The 15,787-nt window shown below is 62.1% G+C and overlaps 1 protein-coding gene across 1 annotated transcript; it reads right to left on the reverse strand.

Annotated features, from left to right (window-relative positions):
* Positions 1 to 1,218: 1,218 nt before the first annotated feature.
* Rbm38 (RNA binding motif protein 38) lies at positions 1,219 to 15,787 on the reverse strand (the record flags this gene model as incomplete). The annotated part of the gene is given in 4 exon segments (XM_005392253.2): positions 1,219 to 2,664; positions 14,233 to 14,287; positions 14,708 to 14,831; positions 15,574 to 15,787. Coding segments are annotated over 4 exon segments (697 nt in total), but the record flags the coding sequence as incomplete, so codon positions are not given.

Here is a 15,787-nt window from a genome sequence, read left to right on the forward strand (position 1 = left end):
CCATTCTCACTAATGACGCCCCCTGACCCCAGCTCAGCCACTCTCAGCTCAGCAGGGGCAACTCCAGGGGTCCCGGGCTCACCCTCCCAGTCCCCTCCACCCTGGGCCCTGGGGTAGCTCTCCAGGCCTCCAGTCTTCCTGAAGGCCTGTCCCAGAGCCTGTCACTGGCTGATAGCGACAGGAAACGTGCTGGCTGCGTGTGGCCTCGCCGATAACCCTGGCAGGGCCCGCACCTCCTCCCAGGCCCCGGGCTATCAGCAGAGCACTGTCTGGGGAGCCCTGTGACCTCCTGACCTCATCCCAGTGTTTGCAAACTAGGGTGCCTGGGGGAGGGCGGGGCGGGAGGAAGGGGAGGAGCCAGCCCAGGCAGGCCCTCCTCTGAGCGCAGCAGGGAACTCCGAGCACATCTCCAAGTCTGGAGGCTGGAAAAAGCCAGAGGGGCTTCCCAGGGGGCTCCCCAGGCCAGGTCACCCCAAGTCGCGCACTGCCCTGGCAGGGGGACTGGCCCTGCCTCCATACCAAGGGCTGACCACCTGGAGGTCACACCCAGCTGGCGCATCGGTGGCCCCACGTGTTATGGCTGTGTGTGTGGGGTCTTCCTCTGCGGGATGGAGAAGCAGGTGTCCCCTTCCGGAGGCGGCGGGGGCTGGGCTGGCAGCTGCCCTCGAGCCCCGCTGGTCCTCCCTACGCGGACACTGGGGGCACCTGTCTCCCGGCCAGCTCCACCTGGCTGCTGGGGGAACTCGGGTCTCCAGCCCCCCCGCCCATCCCCCTCCAGCTTCTCCCGGCTCCAGGGAGTTTTAAATGGAACGGGCAGCCCTAAAGCCCCCAGCGCCGCCTAGGGCCTGCCCTCTCTCAGGGATCAGAGTAAGTTCGGGCAGCCAAGGGCCTCCGTTTCCCGCTGTGTCTGGCCAGCACTAGGTGTGGAAGTGCAGCAGGACACTCGAGAGACCCTGCCCCATGGAGATGGGACAAGGACCAAGGAGAACGAGGAGGGCAGAAGGACGGTCAGCTTATAAAACAGTGACAGAGGCGCCAGCAAGCACCAAGTTCCTGGGGTGGCCCCGCCTGCTGTGCCTGAGGGAGAGCTCGGGTGTGGCCAGAGCAGGATGGAGATGCAGGGATGGACAAGGCTGTCCTATGCTAACCCCAGCAGCCAGCAGGTCGGATGTCAGGACCGCTGGCCCCCAAGCTGAAGAGAGAAACTGAAGACTGATGTTCTCTTCAAAGAAAACAAGTTTTATTTTTATAATCAGAATAGTCTAATAAAAATATTATTATAACATTAGCTACCTTTGTTTTCTGGGCCTTGACTTATACCAGGCGTGCCAGAGCGCCTGCAAGCTCAGCTCCCTGAGGTAGGTCTGAGGACACCCGGGCCCAGCCTGCCGCTGCCACACCGCCCCCTCCTCCCATGGGGGTCTCCCTGACCCTCCCAGCCCCGAGCGCCCGAGGGAGCCACTCCCAGCATCAGAACTTCTCCCGTCCCCGAGGCAGGCAGGCCCACACCCCCGCAGGTGTACAGGGAGGGCGGGGCACAGGGTGCTGCACTCCCACCCTCCCCAAGGGCCCCAGGGCTGGGAGCTGCCGGCGGAGGCAGCAAGCTGCACCAGGGACAGCGACAGACAGCGGAGAGCTCACCCTCGCTGGCACTCTCAGCAGATGCCCAGGAGGCCCCCGCGGGGCAGCTGATGACACCCGCCCACAGAGGGGCGGCCAGCAAACGGTATTACACGGAAATACTGCTGTTGTCTTTGCCGTGAAACCATCAGCAAAAACAAGTCTCTCAGTCAAAAACAGGTTTAGGATTCTGGGTGGCAGCAGTCTCCACTGAAAAAATATACTCGAATTCTGAAATCACTTAGTAGCAAAACAATTACAACAGGAAGAAAGTCGCAGTGTTTTGACCGAAGGGGGCAGCTGCCTGCAGCAGGACGCCTTGCGGGCAGGGGCTCGGGCAGCCGCGCAGGGTCCTTCGAGGAGGAGGGTGGCCAAGGTGCGCGCGCAGGCAGGGCACCTGCGACAGGTCACTGCACTTCTCTTCCGGTTCTCCCGAGAAGGCACCTGGCGGCACGGTGTCGCACAGCCCTGCAAGATGCCCTGGTGGTTTCAGGCCTGTGGGCACCTGGCACGTGGCCGGGGCAGGAGAGGCGGTAGGAATCAGGCAGGTGCGAGGGATCGGGTGCCTCCTCACACAGCTTCTCGGTCAACCTCTCTTCTCCAAGTCCTCCCGCAAGGCACGGTGAGACCTGGACGAGCAGAGAAGCCACCTCTCAGCCACCCCAGGGCTCAGGTGGCGCCCAAGGGGCCTCAGGAGACACGAACGCTGGTGGCACCCGCAGTCCCCAGGAGGACGGGCCTCACTGCATCCTGTCCGACTGCAGCTGCGGCGCCTGGTACTGCACGAAGGTGGTGCCCGCGGGGGCAGCAGCAGAAAGGGCCTGCGGCAGGGCGGCCGGGTAGCCGTAGCCCACGAAGCTGGTGGCCGTGGCGGGCGAGGCGGCATACGGGTACTGCTCGTAGGTGGCTGGTGGGTACTGGGCATAGGCGGGACTGGCCGGCGTGTACTCAATGTAGGGCGAGGTCAGCGACGGGACCGGGGCAGCCGGGATCACCACGCTGGGCTGGACGATGGCTTGCGGGTAGATGTAGTGCGGAGTCAGCCTGTGGGCCAAGCAGAGAGTCAGGGCGCGCAGGCGCTCAGCTCCCGCCCCCTACTAGCGCGGCTGCCGGGCTGGCGGCGGAAGTGGGGCGAGTGCATGGGGAATGCACACACGGCCGACGAAGGGGCAGTGACAGCGGGGGTGGGAACGGCCTCCCCCGAGGTCACGGTGGCCAGTGCTCACCCATGCTGGAAATGGCCCACACAGCTCGCTCCACCCCAGTCCAGCACGATGCCCCTTTAGAAACAACAGCCCGGCTCGCGATGCAGGGAGCAGGGCAGTCCCAGCCCTGCGGACAGGCGCTCCCACATGCGCTTCCGGCTCCAGCCAGGGCCTCACCGCTGTGCACGTGGCACCCCCCGCCCCCCACGGGAGGGAAGGGGGCGATGCTGGGAGCTGCCGGCTGCCCTGGACAAGGGGCTCATGGACCTCTACGGAGCAGCAAGCATCCCTGGGGTCACTGCACTGGAAGATAGGCCCAGACTCCCCGCGCTCTCCCCAGCGGGCAGGGACTGAGTCCAGGAGAGCCCTCTGGAGAGTATTCTCGTACCGCAGGGTTCCCCCTCCCCTGGGCCAGACCTCTTCTGGATCCAAGAGGAGCCCATACCCCCGGAGGGAAGCGCCCAGCAGGCCCCTCCTTGCACAGGAACTGAAAAGCCGAGCAGCAGCCTCAGGGGACAGAGCCGTACTCATACCCAACACCCCTCCAGAACGGCCGGCAGTGTTACTCCAGAAGTCCCTGCCCCACTCACCTCACCCCTGGGAAAGAAGCACCAGAACTGACGGGCTGATTATGCAAAACAGAGCTGCTGTTTATGCTAAAAGGATTCAAATGTGTACTGACAGCCCAAAGGGGGGTGAGGCTGACTCCCACAGAAGTGCCCCTTTCACGGGTCCCCAAGAATCTTCCCATCACCATGACTGCAAAGGAGACAGAAACAGCCATGGGGGGCCGGTTCCAGAGAGTCTAAGCATCTTCACATGGACAACAGACCCATGTGTGTGAGGGCTGTGTCCACGTTCCCCAAAGCCTCATTTGGACATGGGGGTACTTTTTCAGAGGTGGCTGCATCTAGAGTGTGTGACTGCTTCACGGTGCCATGCTAGCTCAAGGGCACTAGGATTAAGGGTGTGAGTGCTGCCCGCCCTAAGTAGCCTGGGTGAGATATAAGGGTTAGAAAGAGCCGTGGTCACCCCCTGGTTTTGCTGCCTTCTGCCCACCATGAACCGTTTCTCCTCTGCAATGCCTGTATCCCGCGCCACCCTGCCTCAGAGCCACCCAATAAAGGACTGAAACCTCTACAAACTGTGAACCAAGATACTGTAAACCCTTCCTAGTGTAAACAAGGACCAAAATGTATTTGAAATAGGAGGAAAATGTTCAAATGGGGAGGGGAATAAGACAGGAAGGGGTAAGGAAAGAAGGAAAAAGTAAAAAAAAAAAAGAGGAAAGAAGGAAAACATGGAAACGAAGTTTTGTTAAAGTGGAGGGGAGGAGGGCTTGAAGGGAGGGTACAGGAATGGGAAAAAAACAATTTATATCGTGTACAGACTATATGATGATCATTACATGTATCTAAATGTGCCAATAAAATCCAATGTAAAAAAAAAAACAAACCTTTCCAAATCCTTTAATTTTGGGTGTCGGGTGTTTTGCTCCAGCAATGAGAAAAAATAACCAAGGTAATGTGCATAATTAAAACACCAGTCACAGGCAGAGGGAGGAGAACAGCGATCTGCCACCCACTCTTGAATGGGTGAAAGGCGTGTCTATCCACCAGATGGACTCTCACCTGGCCGTAAAAAGGGAGAGAGAGAGAGCTACCAACACAGGTGAGCCTCCGAAGTGGTTCACTAAGTGACAGGAGCCAGACCCCGAAGGGCACACCTTGTCCTACAAGTCCATTTATATGCAATGTCCGGAACAGACAAATCTATGGAGATGAGAGGACGGGACCGCCAGGAACCACAGAAAGGGGAACGGGGAGAGCCGCGCACTGGCTCCCTCCCGGGAGGACGAGCATGTCTGAGCACCCGAAGGCTGCGCTCGCTGCGGGACTGTGAAGTATTGAACGTCCACATGGGACTGGCTCCAAGGGCGGGCTGCAGGGACCACAGTTTACCACTGTGACACCACACACACACACACACACACACACACACACACACACACGAATCAGCCTGAGCCAGCTCGGGGAGGGGCCTGCCAGGCAGACAGAGTGTGGGCAGAACAGGGCACCAAGGCCGGGCTGCAAACACCTTGGGGCGCACTTGGCCCCGTGTCTGAGGGCTCCCCTGACCAGGGCATCACCCTTACTACTGCCATGACAACACACAGTGCAGGCAGCAGGCAGCAAGCAGCACCCCTGTATCCCACACAGGGACCTTGTGTGGCAGCTGTCGAGGCCAGGAGGCCTCTGTTGGGAACCCACACGCTGCCCATGCTCTGCCCCAAGCCCCCTCCTCCAAGGAGGCACAGGGTTGGAGCGGCGCCAGGCCTGGGTTCAGGTCCTACCTTGTGGAAACCTCACACACCTGCCCCGGCACGGCCCTGAGCGGAGCACCTGGCTTTGCCCTTGACGGCCTTTGCCTTCAGAATGAGGGAAGCACAGACGCACACCAGCCTGAAGAACCACAGCAAACCACACCACCTCAGAAGCCCCATGGTGCGGGTGGGTGTCGGTGGGAGGAGGGCAAGGACACGTCAGAGGAAGGGACACCTGCAGGGCTGCAGAGACCTTGGCCCAGAGGGGCCGGCAGAGTGGACGGCAGGGAGAGGCCGAAGAGGAGCGAGCGAGAGCAGAGGCGCCAGGCCAGGCCCCCGGCCACCCTGCCCGCACCAGCCTCTCCGGCCCTGTGTACCTGTGGGAGGCTGGGCACCCAGCTGGTTTCGGAGGCCCCAGGGAAGGGCACGTGGACATGGTGATACTGCCTCAGCGCTGCGCCTAGCATGCTGTCCTGGCACCCTTACCACCCCCACCTCGGCGGGACCCCCCTTGGAACCTCAAAAACACCTTGAAGAGCTGGAAGCTCTCAGTGCTGAGCCCAAAACTTCTCCAAATGTAGGCGGGGCAGCCCCAGGCAGCAGAGCGCAGCCCGGCTGTGCAGCACGGAGCGCGGCGGGCCCAGCCAAGGCCTGTGGCTGCCCGGCGCCAGGCGCTGGGGTCCGACCCAGCCACAGCGAGACCTGCTGGCACACCCCGCTGCAGAAGAGCGCCCCTTGCCCTCCCATCACAAAAGCTCAGCCTCACCCGCTGCCCAGACTGCTGCCAGCCCACCAGGTCCCCAAGGCCCGCCGCCACGGGGGAGGGTGCCGTGCCTCAGCCACCAGTGAGCTGCTACGCTTCCGTGACGCCAACCTTCGGGGACACCGCGCGGCCACATCTGCCCACCTGTGCTTCCCCAGGGTTCCGCCCAGCTGCCATGCGTGTGAAGGGCCCCGGACACCTGCCGAAGCATTCTCAGAACCCAGATGAGGCGCTTGGTCACCCCACTTTGGAGAGAGAAGGAGGCTCAAGCGGGCCAAGTGTAGGTGGGGCAGCCCCTGCCCAGTCCGAGAGCAAGAGGGTTGACAGAGTGCCCTGCTGTGGGCCTAGCCTCTGGCGCAAAAAGGATTGAGGAGGGTGAGCCGGGTTGGGACAAGCACATCACCCACAGCCGGGGATGTAGCTCAGTGGCATAAACGCTGGCCTGGCAAGCCTAAGGTCATGAGTTCAATTCCTGGTACCAAAAAAAAAAAAAAGAAAACCACCCACAGCCGAGGAGCAAGGAACCGCAAAGCGAGGGGGCAGGGGGCAGCCCCAGCATCTCCCTCCCACGCACGGCTAAGGCCCAGGCCTCCCACCTCCACGTCCTCACGTGCAGGGCCCCGTCACCAGTTCGCTGTGGGAACCTGCCTCACCACAGCAGCGGCTCTACCACAGCGCCGTGTCCCCAGGGACGCTGGACACCGTCTGCGTCATTTCTGGTGGGCACAACCGGGGGCTGGAAGGGATGCGGGGAGCTCCTGGCATCTTGTGGGTACAAGCCAGGTCACTGCTGTTATCCTACACTGGCCAGGTCAGCCCCACAGTGGAATCACCCAGCCCGGGAGGCCAGGTGGGCTCAGGCTGAGAACTATGACTACCCAGCGGAGAGGAGCTCCCGCCGGTGCCACAACCATAAGCTCACGTGGGGCAGGAAGGGACAGACCCGGAGGTGCGTGCGCACACGGACGGATGCACGTGTGCACGGACAAACCCACTCAGCTCTTCAGGGAGAAAGACCCCATGGGTGGCCGGCCCTGACCCCAGGGTCAGGTCCCAACTGCCTGATGCTAGGGAAGTGGGCGTGCACGCCCCGAAGCCTTGTAGCACCCCTTTCCCCTGGCCAGGTACCATGGCCTCTGGTGTTATTTGGGAAGGGTGTGCGCCAGGGCACAAGCTGCCTGCCTGCCCACCTGCCTCAGTGGGCACGGCCACAGCCTTGTTCCCCCAGAACGACAGCGGCCCGAGGACCCGCCCTCTCTGCCTCAATGAAGAGCCCAGCGGGTACCACCCTGCCCTCCCCTCGCCTTGGCCGATTCACACCCCACACATCCCTCGGGGCACCCTGGCCGCCTCCCCTTGGGGCCCCCAGCCCAATCCTTCACCCATGGGCTGGAGGGTCCCATTAGGCTCTCGGGACATCGCCCCTGGGACCAGGAGCCTTGAGCGCCTCCGAATGCCCAGAACCAAACTCAGCCGCCCGCTGCGGCTTCCCAAGTGCTCCACCCTCCACCCACCCATCCACACTCGCCTCCGCCCTGTCTCCTCCCCAGCCTCTCCCCCCACCCCAGCTCTCCCTTTCCCTGCCCAGACCCAGGTCGGCTCCCCTGACCCACACTCTTCCCGTGGCTCCACGCTCTCCTCCTCAGAGAACTTCCTGTTGTCTTGTAACCTGAAGCCACAGGGTCATTTACCTGTGTCCCATCTGCCCTCCCCACAAGCCAGGAGCCTCCCTCGACCGCTGGGTCCCAGGGTGAGCGCAGCACCACAGTGCTAAGCATCTGAGCAGGCGCCGCTGCTCCCTGGGCCGGAGCCATGGCCAAGGGCCACAAGGAAGGAAGCAGAGCCGCAGACCACGCGGTTAGGTGGGCAGAGGACAGCAGACGTCGGGCAGGGGCCGCCAGCCTCACCCCACCTGCTGGGGGCTGGGAGCGCCTGGACATCCTCACCACTGCCTCTGTGGGAGGCACGCCCAGGAGCTGCCCGGGGAATTGGCCACTCTGTACCTCAGGACCTCGCACACGTCCAAGAGCCCCTCACAGCCTGAGGGAGGCTGGGAGGACGGGGCCTTCCTCCGGGGCCAGCCAGCCAACAAGACTGGTGGACCACAGATCACGTCAGGCCAGGCCTTGCAGCCCAAAGTGACCCCACAGACGGCTCCAGCACCCACGGCCACAGCCTTGTTCCCCCAGAACAACAGGGCAGAAGCCAGCCAGGTCTGGCTCCCCTCCCTTCTGCCTTCCCACCTCCAGGGAGGCTCTGGGCCAGAACCCTGGTTCAGTTCTTCCCTCTCTTCATGAAACCTGCCCCACACCAAGCCCTCGGGCACGCATGCAGGACGCCACCCTGTCCCAGAATCCCACCTTCGCACAAAGGCAGGCGCAGAATACAGCCCGGGGTCCATATGCTCCCCTATGCCTGGTTAGTGGGGTACGCCAGGCAGGGATGCTGCAGGGTTTTTCTGCTTCCCGCCAATCCCCTAGCCTGGGCAGCACCGAGCCTCTGAGTCACAGACAGACGACAGTGGCCACCCACCAAGCCTCAGGCAGCTAAGTCCTTGGGGACACGGTGAGCAGTCCTGGTCCAGAGCTCCGGAGGGAGGGGAGGGTGGGGATGAGGATGAAGGCCGTGAGTGGCTGGTTCATGCTGGAACTGGGCCGGTGTCACCTCACCCAATAGCCGTGTCCTTATCTCCCACTGTCACCACTGCTCAGGCAGCCCAGGGTGCAGGGCTAAGAATCCGGCCCTGATCCCAGTGGTTGCTCCCAGGAGAGGGCACCAGGAGGGGACAAGGGCAGCTGCCAATAAAAGTCAAGTGCAGGAGGGCAGTGTCAAAGGGACAGACATGGGCCCTGTCCCATACTCAAAGCAAAACCTTCAGTGAAAAATACCTGGCCACAGCCCAGGCAGGCTCACTTCCTGAGCCTGAGGTTACCACTGAAAAGAAGAATGAAATCGGCAAATGAGCCATTTCACTTTTTCTGCTCTCCAGGGGCCCGGTCCCACAGGTCGGAGGCCACGTGGCGGTGCCGGGGTGACACAGGGGCCCTGTGCGCAGGCGCCAGGCAGGCAGGAAACCAGGCCGGGCCAACAGGGAATCCCCCGTGGCGAGGGAGCCAGGGCCATTCAGGCTCTTTAGGGCCCAACAAACAGGCCGGGCAGGTGTCGGGGAACAAGTGACCTGTCCTCCACATGACGCCGCCAGGTCCTGCGGCAGCACTGCCCCAGCATGTCCAAATCCCTGCTGATAATCCACCTGGACTATGCCTACCTCAGCCTCCTCCTGGGTCAAGGCCCACCCCGCCCTCCAGATTTGCTGTGGCATGTTCCTGCACTCCTTTTTTTTTTTTTTTTTTTGGTACCAGCAATTGAACTCAGGACCTTGTGCTTGCCAGCCAGGCGCTTGCGCCGCTGAGCTATATCCCTGGCAATGCACTCCTCTTTCAAACACTCTTTAAAACGCGTACTCAGATCCCACTCCTTCTGCTACGGCCTGGGTCCATGCAGCACCCCATCTTACTCCCGGGGACAGAGCTGTCCCAGGGGCCTCCACTGGGCCTTTGCAGCCCAGGCTCCCCTGCTTGCTATAGGGATGCGCAGAGCTGAGCTCACCCTTGCCTCGGCACCGACCACAGCCCGTGTCCCTGGAGTGGGATCCCAGTCTGACGGCCCACCCTCACGGCCACTGCTGCCTGTCACAGCCACTCCGCCACTGCCTGCTTTCCCGTGCGCAGAGGCCTGGTCCTGGCTGCTCCTCTCTGCACAGCTCCTGGCCAGGCCCACTTGTCTGTCCTGACAGAGCCAGCTACTGCTGGGGTGCTGGGTTGGTCAGCACTGACCCCAGGGATGCCAGCCTGACACCAAGAAAATGGTGAACGGCCGTGGGTTCCCTGCCCATACCTGCGCAGGAGGGAGGAGGAGCACCCAGGCTCCCCAAGAGGGTGGCATCCAGACTCCCCCTGCAGCACAGTGTCGGCTGGCCCCAGGGCCTCCCCTCCTCTAGAAGAAACAGGTCTCGGCCTCTGCCCCAGGTCAGGCCTCCTGAGACCAAGTCCCTGGCTCCTCAGCCCAAGGCGTGCAAACAGGGGCTCTCCAACCACGGCAAAGGGGCCCCCACCCCAGGGCCACAGAGGCCCGGCAAGGAAGTCTGCCCCGGAGAGGAAGCCAAGAGCGCTTGAAGGCTGGCTCCTGTCACAGCAGATGGGGACAAACAACAGGTGCAGCACGGGCCGCCAGTGGGGAGAGGCGGGGAGGGCCAGGCGCAGCCCACGCCGCCGAGCTCCTGACAAGCTGTCAAACAGGAAGTGAAGGTGGGGGGAGCGTAAGGCCACCCCAAGACACCCCAAAGGGAAAACGTGATGCTGCGGTGGAGGGGCCTCCAGGCGACCCGCCCTCACACCTGCTGCTCCGGGGCCTCCCACCCACCCCACCCAACCCTCTGGGGCCTCACTCGTTTAATTCCTCCTGTGAAATCATGACAGACTCCTCAGAAGTTCCAAAAATACCACAGGGCCTCCCCCTGAGCCCGACATCTCACAGAACCATGCGCATCATCACGCCCCGGAAAGGGCCGGGCACAGGCCCGAGCGGGCAGCAGGCCTGGGTCGTGTCTCACTCTGCAGCACTTGGGCCACCATCTTTGTGGGACACAGAGCTCAGAAAAGCACCGGTTCCTCGGCCCAGTTACACTCGGCGCGCAGGGCCGGCCGGTCCCTCGGGGGGCTCCTCAGAGTTCCTGTTTACGGCGTTCATCCCCACCTCCACCACCCAGCAGAGCCACAGGCACCCTGTGGCCAGAACCCATCTCAAAGGACCCAGGCTCGGGGCCCAGGTGCAGCAGGAGCACAGTGCAGGCCTAGGAGCGCATCTGGGAGCTCTTTCCCTTCTCCCTGCCCACGGGCTCCGCGCTGGTGGGATACGGCCATCCCCTGTGGCCCCTCTCTGCCTGTCCTCTGCCCGGTCAGGACCTTGCACTCACACTCTCACGGACCTGTCAATGATGAGAACACATGTCTCTGCTAGGTACCAGGGGCCTTCAGAGAGAAGTCCGGGAAATCATGGGGCCAGAGCGGAGAGACAGGCCCGGAGAGGGTCGCAAGCTGTCCCTGGTCTCAACGGTCTGTGTTCACTCATCCAAGAGCTGCCACGGGGCTGCTGGCGCCAAAGAGACAAGGGCCTCGCCAGACAGGTCAGCAGACCCCGCTGCAGGGCTGGCAGCTGCTGGGACGCCGCGGGGAAGCTCTCGAGGCTTCCTGCAGCCAGCCCCGATTCAGTTTCCGTCCACGGGTGCTCCAATCTCAGGGCGGCCCTGTGAGCCAGCCATCACCCTCCCCAGTACACAGGCAGGCAAAGGCCCGTGAACGGGGGGCCGCGATGGCTTACAGTGGGCAGACCCCGGCAACGCACCTGACCACCCCCAGCCCCCCGGCCCGACCCCTCCCGACACACAGCCGGCACTCAGTGCTCAGGCAGCACGCACACAGCATGATCCCTGTAAGAACAGGGAGGGTGACCCGCAGAGAAGCAGCTGACCCTTCAAAAATAGCCCCAGAGAGGCTCCAAGTACAGCCCGGCCGGGACAAACCTTGGCTCCTGGCGGGCCACAGACCTGAGTGGACGGATGCCCCTTGCCAGAAGCCATCTTTAAACTGCTCCTGCCTCCTCTCCTCCTCCCACCAGGCTGGCAGAGAGACCCTCAGCGGGGCCGTCTACAGCAGCTACATCACCTCCAGGATTACCACACCGGCCTGTAGGGCTGGCACAAACCACCCACCACCCACCAGCTTCTCTGAACGCTGGCTTGGACCCACACCGTTATAAGAAGGAAACACCAGCGGAGTTAGGTCCTAAATGGAGCCATTCAACTTTTTAAAAAAAAGAAAGAAGGCAGGAGAATCGAGGTAGGTAACGAAGCATCAAAGCTCCTGGGGACACTTTCCACACTGACTGACGTTTCTGACCAAGGGGTAAGGATTCTGCAATAGCTAAGCCTAAAGTAGGCCCAGAGCTGTCAAAGGCACAGGACTGGGGCCAGAAAGTGTGGGAGAGGTTCAGCCCTGCGTGTGGGCTCTGAGCTGCCCAGGCCGTGGCTCCCACTGTGCCCTCAGCCATGGTAGGCCGGGCCCCACTGCCAGCCCCGAGCGGACAAAACTGACCGCTGAGTCAGGCACAGCTGTGCCCCAAGCCTGATTGTTTGCTAAGACAAAGGGGACGCTGACAGCTCAACTCTCCAGCCCAGCCAGAGGGGTGGGCGCTGGGAGCCTGCAGCTGACCCAGGCAGCCAGGCTCCACTGCAGCTCCGCAGCCACACAGCCAGGGCCACCCTGCGCCTTGTCAGGGCCTGGGCAGGGGCAAGGAGGGACACTGGGTAGTTAGGGACGCTGCTCTCCTCTGTGCTTCAGGTCAAGACTCACTGGAGGTGAGAAGTGGACAGTCCCTGGCTCCTTGTCCTTGTTTGGGTCTCCACCCCTTGGCAACCAACAGTCCGAGGCCTCTTCGTGGTCACAGGATTAAGTGGCCAGCCCACTGATCCAGTTACAAAACACTGTTGCCTGAAGTCAGGTGCACACAACCTGTGACCAACCCAAGTCCCCTCAGACAAATGGCACAGGAAGTGGGACAGTGGGAGGGAGAGCTGGGGCACCCTGCCCGCCCATCCTCCCACCCACCCCACCACCCCACCAAGACAGCAGTGGCTGACAGCACATGTCCCAGAGCCAGCCGGATTCAGATCTCCTCCCTGACACTTACCCTACCCACCTGTTAGGAACCTTTCTTTGCCTCAGCTTTTTTTGTGTGTGTGTTTTTGAGACAGGGTCTCAATAATATGCAGTTCAGTCTGGCCTTGAGCTCACTTTGTATCTCAGGCTGGTCTCAAAACAATCCTCCTGCCTCAGCCTCCAAGAGCTGGGGCTTGCCTCAGTTTCTAGTCCATACTTGAAATCATCATCAATCCCAATCGCAAAGGCTCACTGCGAGGACTAGAAGAAGGCATTTGGGGAAGCACGGTACACAGCCACATGCCAGGCAGTTTTAGGAGCACTGTTCCGGTTTTCAGGATGAGGAAACTACAGAGGACGCCACTTGGCAAGATGGATCCAGTGGGCAAGCAGCAGAGGCAAGATGTGAACCCAGGGATGAGGGCTCAGGGCCACCAATGACAGTCCTAAGAGTCCCTAGGCAGCTGGGGCAGAGCAGGGCCAAGATGCGACTTGGGTGGGGAAGCAGCAAAGGCTGCACAGGCCTGGGGCTCAGGCTCCGACCTCCCAGCAGTGCCGGCTCCAGCCCTGGCACCTGGAACAGAGCAGGCCACAAAAAACACAGAACACCCTCCTCCTGTGGCTGAAGCCCAGAAGTCAGGGAGGCATGATGGCTGGGGTACCCCAAATACCTTCCAAGGCAAATGGACATGGACAAAGCAAATCCAAGGGTGACCCCACCACCATCTACACCTGTAGCCCTCCAAATGCCCCCCCAAGGACGTGACACCGGAGGGTACGGGCAGGCAGGGCCCAGGCCACCTCCGGGTGCCCACAGCGCAGTCCACTGCTGGGCTCTCTCACACATCCACCAACCCACGGGGAGGCCAAGGAGCCAGCTCACTGGAGGCCCGAGCACCTGGAGAGCAGGCAGCACCTTCCGGGGCATCAGAACAACTGTGAGCCGCAGTCAGTGGACGCACACACTCACCTTGCGACACCAGACCCAGGGGCTGGGCGCTCTCAGCATAAACGGAGCAACTACCCACTCCCTCCCCAGCCCCACCAACCTGTCCTGCACTGTGCACAGCTCCCACGGACGGGGAAATCTGACTGAGCCCAGGGTCCTCTGTGACCCTGAAGCCCATGAGCCCTTCCCCAGGCAGCTGCCAGGCCTTACTAGAATATAAAACAACGTGGGAGGCGGGAGTCCTCTGAAAGGTAAGGGAGGGTGCGAAGCTCGTAAGTCAAACCTGCCACCTGTGCAGCCCTGAAGCAAGGCAGAGGATGCCCAGGCAGAGCCCAGCCCTCCAACCTAAGGGTGCCAGCTGCTGTCAGAGCCCAGGCGGCGGCTACCACCTATCTTTCAGGCAAGGTCACACAACCAGGTTGAGGAGCAAGGCTGGGACGTGGTAGGCAGGCTCCAAGAAGCACACACCCCTCTCTGAGCCGTGGCTTCTGCTGGGGATGGAGGCAGACCTCACCCCTCCCTCCACCCCTCCAAAACACAAGCACATTTCTGCAAACCATCACTTCCTCAGCCTTTCAAGACCCAGGAAGTTCCACAGCCGCTCACCTCATCTCGAAAGACCACCCCTCCACTCTGAACCAGCCACCTTCACTCACCCGTAAGTCCGCTGGATCAAGGTGGGGTGTAGCTGCTGCACACCAACAGCGAAGCCTGGAATGAGAGAGCAGTTAGGGACACTGCCCTAAGGGCCCACACACAGCCAGGCAGAGCCACACAGGCCACACAACCCTAGTACCGGGAATAACCCGCTTCCCCTCCCCTTCCAGGCAAACGCCACTTACAAACCCCCAACACCCAGCCAAAGCAGCCCACAGGTCCTGGAAGTCGGGGAGTCGGCAGCCACTCAGTCTGACTTCCTCCTTCCCAACAGCAGAGCTGATGAAGCGGGTGATGCACCCTCCTCACGCTATCCCTCGGGCTCCCGAGCTGAGGGTGCCTGCCCGGTGCCAGCTCTGCGGGCACATGATAGCTGACTGCCACTCCCGGGGCAGGGGGGCCTTTTCCACCCGACAGATATAAACGTTGAATATGGACACTCGGAAGACCTGGGAGGAAGACGCAAGCTCTCACCCGTCTGCAGGCTCCGGGGCTTGGCGCCCAGATACGCTAGGTTCACGTTGGCCTTCCGACCATCGATGATGGGGTTGGGGTCTTTGCAAGCCCTCTCCGCTGCAGCCCGGTCGGCCATGGTCACCTGGAGAAGCACAGCTGGTCAGGAGCTTCCCTTGCTGAGTTGGGGAAGCCAGAAAGTGGGGACAGAGGGCTCTGCTTTGGCACTATCCCACCCCGCCCTGGGGGCGCCTGGGACTCAGGACCTTTAAGAACCTTTCCCTCTGACCCCAGCCCAGAACCCTCCCACAAGCTGCCCCCCCCGGATTCAGGCTCCTCCCTCCAAGTTCAACTGCTGGGAAACCTGGTCTTCAAGGACAGAAACAATCCCCTGCGAGACGGGGCAAAACCGAACCCCAAGTTCTAGCTTGGCCTGCCACCAGGGAGGGAGGGCCGTGGATTTCTTCGCGGGGCAGCTCGGAGGCACTTGTTGTAAGGGAAGTTGTTTTTACTTAAGTTGATGTTTATTTGAGGAGGCTGAGGCCGCTGCTGGAAAGTTTGGGGAGAGGGGGAAGGGCCAAAGCGCCCCAACACAACCTTGGCTGCAGCCTTTGCCCCTCACCCGCAGGCGGCTACGGTAAATACCAAGCGGCCGTCGGACCCCAAAACCTCCCCACCCATCAGGAGTCCTCGTGGAACACAGCGGATCTCCCTTTCCCGCGGAGGTGGGGGCGGGGAGGCGGGGGCGGCAGGTGCGGGCGGACGGAGGCGTCCGGGTGCGCCGCCAGGGGGGCCGCGGCCGGCGGGGCGTGCGCCCCGAGTTGACTGAGCCCCGGGCCGAGATAAGGTGCGAGGGTGGGGAGCGGCGCGGCGGCGGGGCCACTTACGAAGCCGTAGCCTCGGGACTTGCCGGTCTGGCGGTCGGTGATGACCACGGCCTCCTCGATGTCCCCGAAGCCCTCGAAGTACTTCCTGAGCGAGGCGTCGGTGGTGTGGTAGGGCAGGCCGCCCACGAAGATCTTGGTGAACGTGGTGTCCTTCTGCGAGCCGTGCATGGCGCCGGGGGCGGCCGGGGGCCGCGGGAAGCCCGCGCTCGGGGCG

Source organism: Chinchilla lanigera, unplaced genomic scaffold (assembly GCF_000276665.1).
Source record: "Chinchilla lanigera isolate Chin_1 unplaced genomic scaffold, ChiLan1.0 scaffold00044, whole genome shotgun sequence".
Lineage (NCBI taxonomy): Eukaryota > Metazoa > Chordata > Mammalia > Rodentia > Chinchillidae > Chinchilla > Chinchilla lanigera.